Source organism: Stegostoma tigrinum, chromosome 19 (genome assembly GCF_030684315.1).
Source record: "Stegostoma tigrinum isolate sSteTig4 chromosome 19, sSteTig4.hap1, whole genome shotgun sequence".
Classification (NCBI taxonomy): Eukaryota; Metazoa; Chordata; class Chondrichthyes; order Orectolobiformes; family Stegostomatidae; genus Stegostoma; species Stegostoma tigrinum.
In genome coordinates this window covers 613010-632351 of record NC_081372.1, presented here as the reverse complement: position 1 = coordinate 632351, position 19342 = coordinate 613010, and the positions used below count along the sequence as shown (strand labels likewise).

Genomic DNA, 19342 nt, shown 5'->3' with positions numbered 1-19342 from the left:
CCAATGGTTCACTAATGTCCTTCAGGGAAGGGAATCGGTCACCCTCACCTGGTCTGGCCTACATGTGACTCCACAGCAGTGTGGTTAATTCTCAACTGCCCTCTGAAATGGCTAGGACACCACTCAGTTGTACAAACCACTACAGACTCAAAGAAATGAAACTAGACAGATCACCTGGCATCGACCTAGGCACTAGAAAAGACAAGAGCAAAAACAGCCCTGTAGACCCTGCACAGTCCTCCTCACTAACATCTGGGAGTTACTGCCAAAAACTGGGAGAGCTGTCTCACAGACTAGCTGACAACAGCGCAACATAATTGTATGTGCAGAATCATACCTTACAGACAATATCTCAGGCACCATCACTGGGTACGTCCTGTCCCACTGACAGAGCAGTCCCAGCAGAGGTGGCTCCACAGTCGGGAGGGAGTTGCTCTGGAAGTCCCCAACATTGACTATGGATCCCATAAAGTCTCATGGCTTCAGGTTAAACATGGTCAAGGACACCATCTGCTGGTCACATAACATCCTCCCTCAGCTGATGATTCAGTACTCCTCCATGTTGAACAAGACTGAGACGAAACACTGAGGATGGTAAGGGCCCAAAATGTACTCTGGGTAGGGGAGTTTCTAGGTCCACCACGAAGAGGGGCTCAGCAACAGCACTACACATTCAGCTGGTTGGGTCCTAACGACATAGCTGCTAACCTGGGTCTGCAGCAGGTGGTGAGGGAACCAAGAGGAAAAAAAACATACCTGACCTCATCCTCACCAATCTGTCAGCTGCATGTATCCATGACAGTATCACAAAGTGACCAACACACAGTCGTTGTGGAGATGAGGTCCCGCGTTCACAATGAAAATAGTGCCACACAATGTGATGAAAGTTATCACCGTGCTAAATGGGACAGACTTTGAACAGAACTAGCAACTCAAGACTGGACATTCATAAAATGCTATGAACCATGAACAGCAGCAGAATTGTGCTCCAGCACAATCTGTAACCCCATTGCCCAGCATATCCCCCACTTAACCATCAAGCCAGGGTATCAACCCTGGTTCAAATGGAAAGTGCAGGAGGGTATGCCAGGAGTACCACCAGGAATACCTGAAGATGAGGCATCAACCTAGTGAAGCCACCAAACAGCAAAAACAGCAAGTGACAGAGCTAAGTGATCCCACAACCAATATTAAGCTCTGCAGTCTTGCCACACCCAGTTTGAATGGGGGTGGACAATCAAACAACTCACTGGAGGAGGCGGCTCCACAAATATCCACATCCTCCATGATGGGAGGGCCCAGCACATCGGTGCAAAAGATGAGGCTGAAGTTTTCACAGCAATCTTCAGCCAGAAGTGCCAAGTGGCTAATCCAACTCCGCCTCCTGCTGTAGTCCCCAGCATCACAGATACCAGTCTTCAGCCAATTCCATTCACTCCACATGATCGAGAAACGGTTGCAGACACTGGATACTGCAAAGGTGTGGCCCTGACAACATTCCAGCAATAGTACTGAAGACGTGTGCTCTAGAACTTGCCGCTCCCCTAGCCAAGCTATTCCAGTACAGTTATAACACTGGTATCTACCCGACAATGTGGAAAATTGCCCAACTATGTCCTGTACACAAAAAGCATGACAAACCCAACCTGGCCAATTACTGACCCATCAGTCTCCTCTTGATCATTAGTAAAGTGATGGAGGGTGACAGTAACAGTGCTATCAAGCAGCACCTGCTCAGTGACGCCCAATTTGGGTTCCACCAGGGCCACTCAGCTCCTAACCTCATTACACCCTTGGTCCAAACAGGGATAAAGAGTTGAAATCCAGAGGTGAGGTGACGTGACAGCGTCAATAACAGGCAAAGACAATCTAACCACCACACTTCGACATTCAATGGTGTTACCATAATTGAATCTCCCACTGTCAACATCCTGGGAGTTATAACTGACCGGGAACTGAACTGGATTCACCACAAACACAATGGCTGCAAGAGCAGGCCAGAAGCTAGGTATATTGCGGCAAGTAACTCACCTCCTGAAAACCTGTCAACAATCCACAAGGCACAAGAGTGTGATGAAATACTCCCCACTCCCTACTTCACTGTCCCTGGATCAAAATCTTGGAAATCCCTCCCCTAATAGAATCAAGAGTCAACCCACAGCAGGAGGACTGAAGTGGTTCAAGAAGGCAGCTCCCACCAGCCTCTCAAAGGCAACTAGGGATGGGTAAGAAATACTGGCCAGCCAGCAACACCCACATCCCACAAATGAATAGAAAAACCATCAATATAAATCTTATACTTAAAATGTTTTTGAGAGAAGAACAGACTAAACACAAATTACAGTCCTTCCCTTTTCATTTAAAGACTAGAAATATTCACCAATCAGCTGCTTTCTTTGCAGTCATGTCACACTGTGGTTGATATCACTCCACCGCTGGTGTCTCTGCAGGTAGGGCTCTCGATCCGTGAGTTTTAATTTCCCATCCTTCCTAGCTCACGACTTGCTCTGAAGCCTATTTAGCACAGCAAACTTCATATCCCCTTTGCACGGAGTTCCAACTTTGAACCGAATTATCAGCTATAGGTACTATGTTGAAAACTTGATCCCAGATCTTCTGGCCAAGAAGCAGGGACACTACCATTGACACAAGACACCCCTCCTTCCCTTCTTACATGGAAATGCTCAGAGTCACTTCTCAGCTACAGTGGTCAGCACCTCAGTAAGACAAGGGATTGAAGTATTTGAATCAGGAATGTCACCATCATGCAACAGCCTCTCTTAAATCAGGCTATTTTAGCTTAAAGGCTGCTGTCTGATAACCTCAAACTAAGCTTGGAAAAGCTAATACTCACTCAGCCTTTGATCCCCTCAGGTGAAGTCTCTACTCTCACTGACCATGCTGTTTAATCTACCTAACAATTTGCAAATTTCCCAGTTATGTTCTATCTATGAAAAGCAGGACAAATGCAACCCAGCTAATTACAGAACAAAAACAAAGTTGCTGGAAGAGCTCAGCAGGTCTGGCAGCATCTGTGAAGGAAAAAATAGAGCCAACATTTCGGGTCCGGTGACCCTGCCTCAGGACCCAGTTATAGCATCAGTTTTGAGCAAAGGTCAACGGACGCAAAACAATAACTCTGATTTTCTTCTTCGTAGATGCCACCAGGCCAGCTGAGCTTTTCCAGCAACTTTGTTTTTGTCACCAATGCTTAGTCTGGGTTCCAGCTAAGCTACTCAGCTCCTGACTGAATTACAACTTTGGTAAAAATATGAACAAAGACAGCTGAACTCCAGAGGGATCGTGAAAATTACAGATCTTGATATCAAGGCAGTAGTATTCAAATGAGTACTGCATAAGCCCTAGCAAAACCAGAGTCAACGGAAATTAGGGTGAAAACACCCCACTGGTTGGATTTGCACCAACACAGTGGAAGATTTTGGAGTAGGTTTGTAGCTTGGGTTGTGGGTGCCGAGCTAGTTTCTCGTTTTGCAAACATTTCGTTTCCCAACTGGGTAACATTCTCAGTGCAGCCTCTGATGAAGCGGTGTGCTTTCCTCCCTGGTTTTTGAACTCTGGGGTCTATTGAGATGGATTGCCTAATTTCCGGTTTTCCTTCGTAGTGGAATGTACATGGGGTCAAACTCAATACGTTTATTAATAGCATGCTTCATGGAGGGCTAGGCTTCTAGGAATTCTCATGCCTGTCTCTGTTTTGCTTGTCCCAGTCAAAATGATGGTTCTCCTTGTCCATGTGGATTGAGATGAGTGAGTATTGGTCATGTCTTTTTGTAGCCAGTTGGTGATCATGTACTCTTGTTAGTTTCCTTCCTGTTTGTCCGATGTAGTGTTTCTCACAGTCACTGTGGGGGATCTTATAGATGCCATTGGTCCTGTCCATGGCGGTGAATGGGTCTTTAGTTCGGGTGAGCAGTTGTTGTAAGGTTGACATGGGCTTGTGTGCCACTCTGATGCCCAGCAGTCGGAGAAATCTTGCGGTGAGTTCCAACGCGTTCCTGATGTAGGGTAGTGTGACGAGTGTGTCGGGGTGTGTAGTATCATTCTGATGTTTTTCATGTAGACATCTTCTGACCCAGTTCTTTTGGACATCCATTATCCTTGAAAACCTGGAAGAAGTGTTCTTCCGCTTGTCAAAGTTCCACGTTGCTGCAGTGTGTTGTTGCCCTTTTAAAGGGTGTTCGCACGCAGCTTCGCTTGTATGGCCTGGGATGGTTACTGTCGAAGTTCAGTACCTGGTCCGTGTGTATGGCTTTTCAGTGTACTTTCGGTTGGATTAGATTCCCTACATTGTGGAAACAGGCCCTTCGGCCCAACAAGTCCACACTGCCCCTTGAAGCATCCTACCCAGACCCATTCCCCTATTACCCACACACCCATGAACACTACGGACAATTTAGCATGGCCAATCCACCTAGACTGCACATCTTTGGACTGTGGGAGGAAACCGGAGCACCCGGAGGAAACCCACGCAGACACAGGGAGAATGTGCAAACTCCACACAGACAGACCATTACATGTTCAACCATTACTGTGCTATGCAGAGAGTGCCAATGAGCCCATTTATAACATTAGACATGAGACCAGATTCTATTCAAAGATGGTGGGATAACAGGTATTTAATCCCCTGTCCCTAGCACTAGGGACTTTTCTTTCTGGAGATAAGGATATTTCCCTTCAAACTTAACATTATCAGGTAACGGTCCATTGTGGATTTGTTGCTCTGTGTTAGTGTCATAAATCATGATTTTAATTGTAGTAACAGGCCTACTATAAACAGCTCCTAGCACTGGTATTAATGTGTAGGGCACTTATCATCAAGCTTAGATTTAAAATAATTCATCTGCTTTCAAGTCAGCTCCATTAAAAATATTTGAAGCAATACAAAAATTCAGACTGCATTCAGAGTGTAACTTTAAAAAAACGAACATTACATCATTGAAAATGGAATGTAGACACACATCAGCAACATTGAGGAAGGATAACTTGTGGATTTTTGAACCAATAGCAGGTAAATAGAGACAGGGGTCTTGGAAGGTGGGTTAAATCAGGAGGTTAGACTCTACATCATACCTTGGTTTACTTCAAAAGGCAAGTATAATCATCTGTAAACAACGTGGTTTCAACATGTAGAGGAATTAGCTGAAGTAAAACTGTAAGCTTAGACAGAAAATAAATAATTCCTACAAGAATTAATCTTACCTGAGTGAGTGTCTGTACTTGAATAATATTAATCAGCCGGAAGAGAAACGAGAGTCTGTTTTCCACACGGGAGATGTAGGACAGCAGGCAGCACTGGGAAATCACTTCTGCAACTAAGTAGAAAATAGTGTTCAGAATGATCAGACAGTAACTGCATTCCCACACCTATCCCACAAATATTGAGAGAAATTGCAAACCAGTCATTTGTGACAAGAGTCAGTTCATAGCTAATTCATTAATTTAAATTTTTTGAGCAACATACATGATTTAGTCCCACCAGATCAATGCAAACAACTAAACAGCAGGCCAAGACGTCACAGGTGATTGAAATCAGGGTCACTCAAAAAGGTTTAGCAATCAACCAAGTTCCACCTTTGTATCACCTGCCACCTGCATTAAACTGGAGGACATTAGGATTTACATAATAAGATTATTCCAGTTTTGAGATACTAAGTTCAAGAAGCCCACCAGAAAAATCTTAAGGATTATCAATAATGGAGCAGAAGAGATGGGAAAAACTGGTTTGGACTCTGTCGTCCAGCAGTCATGACTTGTGTGTAGTGGCACAAATGAGGGGCTTGACTCCCATTCACAGGTTTGATTTGGCGCTTTTAAGATTCAAGGGTACTTATCACTCAACAATATATTTTCCGCACACTACATCTGAAATTGTGATATAGTGAACAACCAAAATCCATGCCTGTAGATTTGTCAGCTGCTGAAAAATTTATACCATCATGTTTATTTTGAGGGAACAAACAAAATTCTCTCCTCCAATGTGGAATTACTTCCACTTCTCCAATGTTTGCAAACGGACTTTACTTCCATTATACCTTTTACAGCATCTGTTTGACTCTCAAATCGGTCCAAGGACAACACAATGCAGCGAACCAGCATGTTGGAATCAACTAAAGAACTGTTGATCTGATTCAAAAATATCTGAAACTGAATAAGAAAAACAGCATTGTGATTTGTTGAAAGCTTTGACGAACATTATTAAGTTCTGAAATGGATCATCTGGAGATAGATTAATATACAGTCATATAGGTGGTAAAATACAGGCTTCCTCTTCATTATGGAAGTTCAATCCCTCAACACCTCCATCACCCACCTCGATTAGTTCAAACTTCTGCTTCTGCCAAAACGGAGGCCTGAACAGCCACCAGTAACCATCATCACCTCCACCTGGCTTAGCTTGTTGTCCCATTGAACAATTTCTCTTTCAACTTATTCTGTTTTCTTCAATAAATGGTGTGGTCATACAGGCATTCATGGGCCCTAGTTATATCTATCTTTTTGCTGACTTTGCAGAAAATTCCTTGTTCCAGTCCTACAGATCCACTGAAAGTTAATGACACAAAAACAGACCATCAGCTCATCACATCTGTGCAGCCAAAATAAAGCTAGTCATCCATTCTAATCTCACCTTCTAGCACCTAGTCCATGGCCTTTGCAGCTTACTGCACTTCAGTGGCAGATTCAGGTGGTTTTCAAATGAGTGGCGTGTTTTGGCCTCCATCAACAAACCAGGCAGCAAATTCTAGATGCCAACACATCCACTCAGTGTCCTCTCATGCCCCCTTCAATCCTTTACAATCACATTAAAACTGTGCACTATAGCAACTGACTTCTCATTTAGAAAGACCCTGCAACCCCATCTCCTCTATTTAGGTCACAGAAGCAGAAAAACAGGGGTAGACTATTCAGCTCAAGTTTGCTGCACCATTAAATACGATCCTCATTGATCATCCAACTCAGTGCCCTCTTCTCCATAGGCTTTGATCCCTTTTCAGCTCGAGAACAATATTTAACTCCTCCTTGAAACATTCAACATTTCGGCCTAAGTTCATTGATAGCGAATTCCACAGGTTTACCACTGAGTGAAGAGGTTTCTTCTCATCTCAGTCTTACAGGCTGAGCCGTGACCACTGGTTCTGGACACCCCAGTTGAGACCATCTTATCCACATCTAGCTCTGTTAGAACTTTGTAGGTTTCTGTGAGATCCCTCATTATTACAAATCCTAGTCAATATAATCCTAACAGATCCAGTCTTACTTCATAACTGCCATCTGAGGTGTCAGTCTGTAAATCTTCATTGTACTCCTTCCTTAGCCAGAACATCCTTGCTCAGATAGGAGACCAAAATGGCATACCATGCTCCAGCTACAGTATCAGCAAAACTCTGTACAACTGCAACAAGACACCCTTACTACTAAGATAACACAGTGCGAAGCTGGATGAACACAGCAAGCTTGACGTTTCGGTTCGTGACCCTTTTTCTGAACAAGGGTCGCAACCTGAAACGTCAAGCTTTCCTGCTCCTCTGACGCTGCTTGGCCTGCTGTGTTCATCCAGCTTCACACCATGTTATCTCAGATTCTCCAGCATCGGTAGTTCAGACTACCTCTGTAACCCTTACTACTGAATTGGAGGTCTATTGATTTTGTGCATCTAACCAGAATGGTAATGTCACAGAATTTGTAATCCAGGATCTTAGGCTAATGTTCTGGACGTGGCTCCAAAAAATCTCACCACTGATATTCAAAATTGAAGCAAAATGGCAACCACGTAACCAGTGACCGCCATAAAACCCTAACTAGTTCTTTACTGAAGAAAATCTGCCATCATAACCAGGCCGACATGTGACTCCAGACCCATAACAACGTGGTTGAACCAAAACTGACCTCTGGGCAATTACAGACAAATTGTGGCCTGGTCAGCAGTACCCAGGTCCCATGAACTAACACAAGAACAAATACTGTTTTAGTACCACTGCTCTTGTTGGAAAATTAAACCAATTTTGCATCCAATTCCCAACCTTATCTCACCTTTATCTGGTCCATCTTTCCATTCTGAGACTTCTGCAGGTCCACTCAAAGGGAAAGGCTGCCTATTCATGTTTCTAAACAAACCCATGACTTCCACATTTACTCCCACTACCCTTCCTTACACCCTGCTTAAAGACTTCATCCACTCTGCAGTTTTTATCTTCCCATTCTGTTGGGGGGGGGGGGGGACCACTTACCGGGGAAAGCAGTGGGGCATGGGTCTCTGGCAGAGTCTGACCCTGCTGCTCAGGAGGGAAGGGGGAAGAGGAGCAGAGCAGTAGTCATTGGGGACTCCATAGTTAGGGGGACGGATAGTAGGTTCTGTGGGGGCGAGAGAGACTCACGGTTGGTGTGTTGCCTCCCAGGTGCCAGGGTGCGTGATGTCTCTGATCGTGTTTTTGGGATCCTTAAGGGGGAGGGGGAGCAGCCCCAAGTTGTGGTCCACATTGGCACCAACGACATAGGTAGGAAGAGAGACGGGGATTTAAGGCAGAAATTCAGGGAGCTACGATGGAAGCTGAGAGCTAGGACGAACAGAGTTGTCGTCTCTGGTTTATTGCCCATGCCACGTGCTAGTGAGGTGAGGAACAGGGAGAGAGAGGAGTTGAACATGTGGCTACAGGGATGGTGCAGGAGAGAGGGTTTTGGATTCTTGGATAATTGGGGCTCTTTCTGGGGTAGGTGGGACCTCTACAGGTAAGATGGTCTTCACGTGAACCAGAGGGGTACCGATATCGGGGGGGGGGGGGGGGGGGGGGGGGGGGGGGGGTGGAGTTTGCTAAGGCTGTTCGGGTGGGTTTAAACTAATTCAGCAGGGGGATGGGCACCAAAATTGTAGTTCGACTATAGAAAAGGTTGAGAGTAGGGTGGTCCGAAATAAAGTTTCAGGGAAGCAAGATGTTGGATTGAAGTGTGTCTACTTCAATGCCAGGAGCGTCTGGAATAAGGTGGGTGAACTTGCAGCATGGGTTACTACCTGGGACTTCGATGTTGTAGCCATTTCGGAGACACGGATAGAGCAGGGACAGGAATGGTTGTTGCAGGTTCCGGGATTTAGATGTTTCAGTAAGAACAGAGAAGATGGCAAAGGAGGGTGGGGGGGAGGTGTGGCATTGTTGGTCAAGGACAGTATTAGAGTTGCAGAAAGGATGTTTGGGGACTCGTCAACTGAGGTAGTATGGGCTGAGGTTAGAAACAGGGAAGGAGGGGTCACCCTGTTGGGAGTTTTCTATAGGCCTCCGAATAGTTCCAGAGATGTAGAAGAAAGGATAGCAAAGATGATTCTCGATAGGAGCGAGAGAGACAGGATAGTTGTCATGGGGGACTTCAACTTTCCAAATATTGACTGGGAACACTATAGATCGAGTACTATAGATGGGTCAGTTTTTGTCCAGAGTGTGCAGGAGGGCTTCCTGACACAGTATGTAGATAGGCCAACAAGGGGCGAAGCCACATTAGATTTGGTACTGGGTAATGAGCCCGGCCAGGTGTTAGATTTGGAAGTAGGTGAGCACTTTGGTGATAGCGATCACAATTCTGTTATGTCTACTTTAGTGATGGAAAGGGATAGGTGTATACCACTGGGCAAGAGTTAAAGCTAGGGGAAGGCAATTACGATGAGATTAGGTAAGATTTAGGGAGCATAGAATGGGGAAGGAAACTGCAGGGGATGGGCACATTAGAAATGTGGAGCTTATTCAAGGAAAAGCTCCTGTGTGTCCTAGATAAATATGTACCTGTCAGGCAGGGAGGAAGCTGTAGAGTGCGGGAGCCCTGGTTTACGAAGGAGGTGGAATCTCTGGTCAAGAGGAAAAAGAAGGCTTATGTTAGGATGAGATGTGAAGGCTCAGTTAGGGCACTTGAGGGCTACGAGGCAGCCAGGAAAGACCTGAAGAGAGCGCTCAGAAGAGCCAGGAGGAGACATGAGAAGTTGTTGGCGGATAGGATCAGGGTAAACCCTAAGGCTTTCTATAGGTACTTAAGGAATAAACGAATGACGAAAGTAAGATTAGGACCAATCAAGGATAGTAGTGTTAAGTTGTGCGTGGAGTCAGATGAGATAGGTGAAGCGCTAAATGAATATTTTTCAACAGTATTCACTCTTGTCGAGGAGAATACTGAGATACAGGCTACTAGACTAGGTGGGATGGAGGTTCACAAGGAAGAGGTATTAGAAATCCTTCAGAAGGTGAAGATAGATAAGTCCCCTGGGCCGGATGGGATTTATCCTCTGGGAAGCCAGGGAGAAGATTGCCGAACCTTTGGCATTGATCTTTAACTCGTCATTGTCTACAGGAATAGTGCCAGATGACTGGAGGATAGCAAATGTGGTTCCCCTGTTCAAGAAGGGGAGAAGAGACACCTCTGGTAATTATAGACCAGTGAGCCTTACTTCAGTTGTTGGTCAAGTGTTGGAAAAGGTTATAAGGGATAGGATTTATAATCATCTAGAAAAGAATAAGTTGATTAGGGATAGTCAGCACGGTTTTGTGAAGGGAAGGTCGTGCCTCACAAACCTTATTGAGTTCTTTGAGGAGGTGACCAAACAGGTAGATAAGAGTAAACCGGTTGATGTGGTGTATATGGATTTCAGCAAGGCGTTTGATAAGGTTCCCCACAATAGGCTATTGTACAAAATGCGGAGGAATGGAATTGTGGGAGATATAGCAGTTTGGATCGGAAATTGGCTTGCTGAAAGAAGACAGAGGGTGGTAGTTGATGGGAAACGTTCATCCTGGAGACCAGTTACTAGTGGTGTACTGCAAGGGTCGGTGTTGGGTCCACTGCTGTTTGTCATTTTTATAAATGACCTGGATGAGGGTGTAGAAGAATGGGTTAGTAAATTTGCAGACGACTCTAAGGTCGGTAGAGTTGTGGATAGTGACGAAGGATGCTGTAGGTTGCAGAGAGAAATAGGTAAGCTGCAGAGCTGGGCTGAGAGGTGGCAAATGGAGTTTAATGCAGACAAGTGTGAGGTGATGCACTTTGGTAGGAGTAACCAGAAGGCAAAATACTGGGCTAATGGTAAGATTCTTGGTAGTGTAGATGAGCAGAAAGATCTCGGTGTCCATGTACACAGATCCTTGAAAGTTGCCACCCAGGTTGACAGGGCTGTTAAGAAGGCATACAGTGTTTTAGCTTTTATTAATAGAGGGATCGAGTTCCGGAACCAAGAGGTTATGGTGAAGCTGTACAAAACTCTGGTGCGGCCGCACTTGGAGTATTGTGTACAGTTCTGGTCACTGCATTATATGAAGGATGTGGAAGCTTTGGAAAGGGTGCAGAGGAGATTTACTAGGATGTTGCCTGGTATGGGGGAAGGTCTTATGAGGAAAGGCTGAGGGACTTGAGGCTGTTTTCATTAGTGAGAAGAAGGTTGAGAGGTGACTTAATTGAAACACAAAATAATCAGAGGGTTAGACAGGGTGGATAAGGAGAGCCTTTATCCTAGGATGGTGACGGCGAGCACGAGGGGGCATAGCTTTAAATGATTGATTTCAGAGATTTTTTTTGATTGGTGTTATCAAATATCCCCAGGATCAGCAGCAAGGCTGGGGGTTGGGTGGGGTGAAAGATATAGGACAGATGTCAGAGGTAGTTTCTTTACTCCGAGAGTAGTAAGGGAATGGAACGCTTTGCCTGCAACGGTAGTAGATTCGCCAACTTTAGGTACATTTAAGTCGTCATTGGACAAGCATATGGACGTACATGGAATAGTGTAGGTTAGATGAGCTTGAGATCGGTATGACAGGTTGGCACATCGAGGGCTGAAGGGCCTGTACTGTGCTGTAATGTTCTATGTTCATTTGATCAGTTCTGATGAAGCCCTCTTCAAAAATGGTGTGTCTTACATATCTTACTTTTCCCTCAGCTGAGGATACCACCCCCACAAATGTCTACCCTCATCTATTTCCATTCCTCCCAGAACAAAAGGGCTCCTCTTGGCATCCACATTAATCATCCTTTGCCAATTCCACCAAATACATCTTCCACCCAACATTGCGTCACTCTATCATAATAATTTCCCAAGTAAACACAGCTGTAACACTTGTCATTCCAAATCTAACCTCACGTCTAAGGCCTCAAACACTCCTTTCAAGTGAAGCAGCATTTTACCTGTACTTTTTTCTCAAACTTGTTGACTGTATTCACTGCTCACAACACAGCCTCCTTTTCAACAAGGAGGCTAAATGCAGACCTTGTGATTGGTTTGGAACACCACTCTGTCTGTAAGAAAGAGTGATCTCAACCTTTGGGTCACTTGCCATTTCAGCTGTGTCTTGGTCTTCTGCTCACACCTTTGTCCTTCGGTCTGATACCTCCAGTGGAGCTGAATGCAAGCTGGAAGAACAGCAACTCATTTAGGCACTTACAGCCTTCTGGACTCAGACTTGAGACCGGTGATCTCTGCCCTCCATTGCTTTCCCCCACCCACCTCCTGCCATCCAGTCACTTTTGCACCCAACCCCCAGCCTTGCTGCTGATCCTGGGGATATTTGATAACACCAATCAAAAAAAATCTCTGAAATCAATCATTTGGCCTCCACGTGTCAAGAGCAATCACCCAATCCAAAAAAGGCAAGATTTTATTTTTTGTGCCTGGTGATACCTGGAGTGTGACACACTCGTTTGTATTGGCACAACTCTTACCCTTTCACTAACTTTTGAACACATTCCTGGGGTCCAGAGTTAGGACAAATGAAGGGCCCCATCTTCAGCTGGGGTTTCACTGATCATCCCAGTTCATGATTATTTTTCACTGATGGATGATATACAATCACCTTCCAAAATCCTTATTTAAAAACACTTGCTAGAGTAGTAAACGTACATTAGAAAGATGCTCATTTGCTGGTTAAGCTGTGCAGCTCACTATAGCACAACTCACCTTCTCTTCTGTGTTTACATATTTATTAAACCTCTTGAAGGCATCGATGTTGAATTTCATCAGTTCACCCAAAAGGTCGAAGTAACTTTGCAATACATCCCTTGATTTACACTCACTGTCGATAATGCAGAAAAGAATGTGCTGCAAAAATAAACATGAGATTTTAAATTCTTAGTGAGGCATTGACCTTCAAAAGCCTTAAGCAATTGCACTGTCACTCTGAACCAGAGTCCTGAACACTTACCTACAACATTCAAACATATAATCCCAAAGTTTTATTTCAGTTTTCAAGGAATTCATTTTTATTGAAAATTAAAAATAAATTGATATTGGATTCGCTAGTTAAACATTCAGCCTGGAGTCAGGTCACTAGTGGTGTGCCTCAAGGATGTGTTTTGGGACCACTGCTGTTTGTCATTTTTATAAATGACTTGGACGCAGGCATTCGTGGATGGGTTAGTAAGTTTGCAGTTGACATGAAAGTCGGTGGAGTGGTGGACAGTGTGGAAGAATGTTGCAGGTTGCAGGGAGACTTGGAAAAACTGCAGTATTGGGCCAAAAGGTGGCAAATGGAGTTTAATACTGATAAATGTGAGGTGATTCACTTTGGGAGGAATAATAGGAAGGCAGAATACCAGGTCAATGGAAAGATTCTTGGTACTGTGGATGTGCAGAGGGATCTTGGTGTCCATGTACATATATCCCTGAAAGTTGCCACCCAGCTGGATCGTGCTGTTCAGAAGGCTTACGGTGTGTTAGGTTTTATTGGTAGAGGGATTGAGTTCCGGAGCCGGGATTTAATGCTGCAACTGTACAAAAGGCTAGTGCGGCCTCATTTGGAATACTGCGTGCAGTTCTGGTCGCCTCATTACAGGAAGGATGTGGAAGCATTGGAAAAGGTGCAGAGGAGATTTACCAGGATGTTGCCTGGTCTGGAGCACAGGCCCCAGTGAAGAAAGGCTGAGGGACTTGGGACTGTTCTCATTGGAGAGAAGGAGGCTAAGAGGGGATTTAATAGAGACATACAAGATGATCAGAGGATTAGATAGGGTGGGCAGTGAGTCTTTTTCTGAGGATGATGACTTCAGCTTGTACAAGGGGGCATAGCTACAAATTGAGGGGTGATAGATTTAAGACAGATGTCAGAGGCAGGTTCTTTACTCAGAGTGGTAAGGGCGTGGAACGCCCTGCCTGCCAATGTAGTTAACTCAACCACATTAGGGGCATTTAAACAGTCCTTGGATAAGCATATGGATAATGATGGGATAGCGTAGGGGGAGGGGCTTAGATTAGTTCACAGGTCTGCGCAACATTGAGGGCCGAAGGGCCTGTTCTGCGCTGTACTGTTCTATGTTCTAACACTACCCTTTCACCTGTGGAATAGTTCTGATCAGCTAAACTTAAACTAATAATGGTCTCCTCCCAGTTTATTCATTGTTTGGACCTATCTCATGGGAACCTTGGATGACAGCTTTAATCCTGCTCCAGTCACACAGTGCATAAGACAACTCAGCGTTTCACTGCTTAGGCCACAAGGATGTGTAGCTAGAGCACAATACTGGCAACAGGCCTGCTGAATTTGAGTGCAAGGGAGTAAAGCAGCAAGCTGGGAGCTTCACTGTGTACTTAATTTTGCAATTCTCAATCCAAGAGTGGCCAACACTGGTACTACATGTCAAGTTAGGGAACTATTCTTTTCCACACTACATTAAGTACATTAAATAGAATTAAGCAACAATATATGCTGACATTCAAAAGATTTTAAAATTATACCTATTCATCCACTGGTTCTCTTCAGGTTTTTCTCCTCAAAAGCAGCAGGCATTTTTCATATCCTAAAGAGCTATTTGGCCACCATTTGGCAGACACTTATGCTACTGTAGGATAGGAGTGAGGATTTCAGTCTCTCTTTCTCCTTATGGTGTACAGGGGAGCATCAGCCAAGTGGCCACACTAACTCCCAGTACATGGCAACAAAACCCTCCCAGCCCATACACATCCAGTGATACCACACCTTACTCGGCAACAAAAACAAAAACAAACTCCATAGCTCGAGTTATACGGGATGGTTTAAACTAGGTTGACAGGTGGTGGGGAGCCAATATTCAGAGGATGAGGTATTCAGCCTTTCAACAGACAACACGGAGTGAGGTTGTTAATAAAGAAGTCAATGGAGTGTAATTGTGGACACAGGGATGATTTGAGGTGTGTATACTTCGATGCGAGAAGTATCAGAACCATGGTGGATGATCTTGGAACTACAATGTTGTGGCCATTACTGAAACTTAGGTAACTCGGACAGGAATAGTTGTTGGAAGTTCCAGGATTTAGATGCTTTAAAGAGAAATAGGGAGGGTGGTAAAAGAGGTGGCAGAGCAGGATTGCCAGTCAGGGCTAGTGTAACAGCTACTGAAAAAGGCAATTCGACAATGATACATTTACACAGTCAGTTTGGGGTGAGGTCAGGGACAAGAAAGGAGCAGTAACTTTGTTGGGGTGCTTTTCTTATAGACCTCAAAACTAGCAGCGAGTGGATTGGGAGGCAGATACTGGAAACGTGCAGGAATCACAGGGTTGTGGTCAGAGATGACTTCAACTTTCCAAATATTGATTGGAAACATTTTAGTTGTAATAGTTGAGATGGAGTGGATTTTGTCCAGTGTGTTCAGGAAGGATTCCTGACACAGTATGTAGATAGACCAACATGAGGAGAGGTCACTTTGGATTTGGTGCTTGGCAACGAACCGGGCCAAGTGTGAGACCTGTTGGTAGGCGAGCATTTTGGCAGTGGCGATCATAACTCTTACTTTTACAATAGTCATGGAAAAGGGTAGGTACATACAGCAGGGTAAGGTTTATAACTGGGGGAAGGGTTATTATAATTCAGTTAGGCAAGAACTGGGTAACAAAATGGGAACAGATGCTGTCAGGGAACAGCACTGTAGAAATGTAGAAATTGTTGAAGGAATGCATACTGCGTGTGCTCGATATGTTTGTCCCTAGCAGGCAGGTAAGATGTGGTCAAGTGAGGGAGCTCTGGTTCTCAAGACAGGTCGAACAACTGATTAAGAGGAAGAAGGATGCTTATGTAAGGTTTAAGAAATAAGGAACGGAAAAGGCTCTGGGGGATACAAGTTAACCAGGAAGGAGCTGAAGACAGGGCTTAGGAGAGCTATAAGGGGGCATGAGAAAACCTTGACAGATAGGATCAAGGAAAACCCCAAGGCTTTTTACATGTACGTGAGGAATAAGATAATGACCAGAGAAAGAGTAGGGCTGATCAACGGTTGTAAAAAGGGAATTTGTGCATGGAGCCTAAAAAGAAATAAGAGAATTCCTTAATGGAATGCTTTTCTTCAGTATTCACAACCGAGAGGGACCTAGCTGTAGGGGAGGACAGTGTGAAACAGGTTGGTAGGCTAGGGGAGGCCAACGTTAGTAAGGACAATGTGCTAGGAATTGAGGAACTTGAAGACAGATAAAATTCCCCTAGCCTGATGGGATTTATTCAAGGATTCTATGGGAAGCGAGGGAAGAGGTTGCAGGGCTTTTGGAGACGATCTTTACGTCTTCACCGTCCATGGGTACAGTGCCGCAGGATGGGAGAGGGGCAAACGTCATTCCCTCAATCAAAAAAGGGAATAGGGATAACCCCAGAAATTACAGGCCAGTTAGTCTTACATCAGTGGTGGACAAATTATTGGAAAGGGCTCTGAGAGATAGGATTTATGATCACTTGGAAAGGCACCGTTTGATTCATGCTAGTCAGCATGGATTTGTGCGGGGTAGATCATGCCTCACAAACTTTGAATTCTTTGAAGAGGTGACCAAACACATGGATTAACATAGAGCAGTGGATGTGGTATACGTGGATTTAAGTAAGGTGTTTGATAAGACTCCCCATGGTAGGCTCATGCAGAAGCTAAGGAGGCATGGGAAAGGGGGAACTGTGGCAGATTGGGTTCAGAACTGGTTGACCCTTAAAAGACAAAGGGTGATAGTGGATGGAAAATATTCAATATGGTGCTCAGTTACGAGTGGCATACCACAAGAATCTGTTCTGGGTCCTCTTCTATTTGTGATTTTTGTAAACGATTTGGGTGAAGGAGTGGAAGGGTGGATTAGTAAGTTCGCAGGCGATATAAAAGTGAGTTGCATGGTAGACAGTGTGGAGGGCTGTTCTAGGTTGCAAAGGGACATTGATAGGATACAGAGCTGGGCTGAGAAGCGGCAGATGGAGTTTAACCCTGAAGTGTGAAGTGATTCATTTTGGAAGAACAAACTTGAAAGCAGAGTATAGGGTTAATGGAAAAAGATTCTTGGCTGTGTGGAGGAGCAGAGGGATCTGGGGTTCATGTCCACAGTTCCCTAAAAGCTGCCACCCAGGTGGATAGAGTTGTTAAGCAGGCATATGGTGTGTTAGCTTTCATTATTAGAGGGATTGAGTTCAAGAGCCATGAAGTTATGCTCCAGTGATACAAAAGCCTGGTTCAGCCACATCCAGAGTATTGTGTCCAGTTCTGGTCGCCTCATTACAGGAAAGATGTGGAGGCATTGGAAAAGGTGCAGAGGAAATTTACCAGGTGTTGCCTGGAATGGAGGAAAGGTCTTATGAGGAAATGTTGAGCGCGCTAGGGCTTTTTTCTTTAGAAAAACGAAAAGTGAGAGGTGACTTGATATAGGTGTACAAAATGATCAGAGATATAGATAGAGTGGACAGACAGAGTCCTTTTTCCCAGGGCGGAAAGGGGGCATAGTCATAAAAAGTGCAGTGGAGATAGATACAGGGGAGACGTCAGAGGTAGGTTCTTTACTCAGTAGTAGGGGGTGTGAAATGCAATGCCGGAGAGGGTCGTGGAGTTGGCCTCATTAGAGGCATTTAAGCAGCTATTAGATAGGCATATGGATGAAAGTATTAGGTAGGGGTCGAGGTTAGATAGACCTTAGAATTAGGGTGAAAGTTTGGCTTAACTTCGTGGGACGAAGGGCCTGTGCTGTGCTGTACTGTTCTTTGTTCTATGTTCTATGAGCAAGAGGCAAATTTAAACATTTTCAGAGTGTAGAACGTGTAGAATTAATTTGAGATAACAAGGTGTAGAGCTGGATGAACACAGCAGGCCAAGCAGCAGAGGAGCAAGGAAGCTGACGTTTCGGGACTAGACCCTTCTTCAGAAAATGGCCTCATTTTGCAAACTAAAATTGTCACTCTCCAGCAGGTGGCTGGCTTGGCCATTTTGCCACTTAAAATTTGACTGAACACAGCCTTACCTCCAACAGGCCGCGTTTCAAAAGAAACATCTGGTCAGCATAAGAAGTCACTCCTCGTAGAAAACTCTCAACTGCTCTTGCCTGCCAGAACCTGCCAGGAATGAGTATCAATTTTAACAATTCAGTTAGTTTAATCCCAAGCAATTGCCTGCTTCATCTTCTTGAAAGTGGATCATCTATTGAATCTGGTTACATAGTCAATATACATTCTGCTAGCACAGGCCCAGCTAACCATGAATTAAGTTAGTACTTTACCACCAGTTCAATGTACTACACAGTGTAAAAACTTGTATTTGTAACACACCATCGCCTCAGCCAAAACAAAATAACTTTGCAATTAGAGTATCAAGGCCATCGTGTTCACAGTCTGCACTTAAATACTGAAGTCAAAAACTCTCAGCTTTTACTAAGCTTCAGCACCCCTTTTTCAATACACATTCTACACTAAACAATACAAATTTATCCTAAATTACACACTTGGCATGAGCAGGAGTCAGAGATTGGTATTTATTACTTATAGCAGTTGGCTCCACTTTCAGCAATTTACTTTCCAATCTATAGTCCCCCATCCGATGGTTATACAAAGAACAAAGAAAATTACAGCACAGGAACAGGCCCTTCGGCCCTCCAAGTCTGCGCCAATCAAGATCCTCTGTCTAACCTGTCATCTATTTTCTAAGGGTCTGTGTCCATTTGCTCCCTGCCCATCCAGGTACCCGTCCAGATGGATCTTAAAAGACGCTAACTTGTCTGCGTCTACTACCTCCGCTGGCAACACATTCCAGGCACCCACCACTCTCTGCATAAAGAACTTTCCATGCATATTTCCCAAAAACTTTCCTCCTCTCACTTTGAACTCATGACCCCGAGTAATTAAGTCCCCCACTCTGGGGGAAAAAGCTTCTTGCTATCCACCCTGTCTATACCCCTCATGATTTTGTAGATCTCAATCAGATCCCCCCCTCAATCTCCATCTTTCTGATGAAAATAATCCTAATCTACTCAACCTCTCTTCATAGCCAGCACCCTCCATACCAGGCAACATCCTGGTGAACCTCCTCTGCACCCTCTCCAAAGCATCCACATCCTTTTGGTAATGTGGCAACCAGAACTGTACACAGTACTCCAAATGCAGCCGAA

General features: G+C 44.6%; 1 protein-coding gene across 1 annotated transcript in view; it reads right to left on the bottom strand.

Annotated features, from left to right (window-relative positions):
• The window catches only part of LOC125461540 (short transient receptor potential channel 4-associated protein-like), a 106632-nt gene that overhangs the window by 11520 nt on the left and 75770 nt on the right, over positions 1–19342 (bottom strand). Inside the window, exons 14-17 of the mRNA XM_048550452.1 lie at positions 18203–18293; positions 12935–13075; positions 6054–6165; positions 5221–5333 (exon numbers count right to left, since the gene is read on the bottom strand). Coding sequence (XP_048406409.1) covers positions 5221–5333; positions 6054–6165; positions 12935–13075; positions 18203–18293 — 457 coding nt within the window. The remainder of the gene's footprint in view (positions 1–5220; positions 5334–6053; positions 6166–12934; positions 13076–18202; positions 18294–19342) is intronic.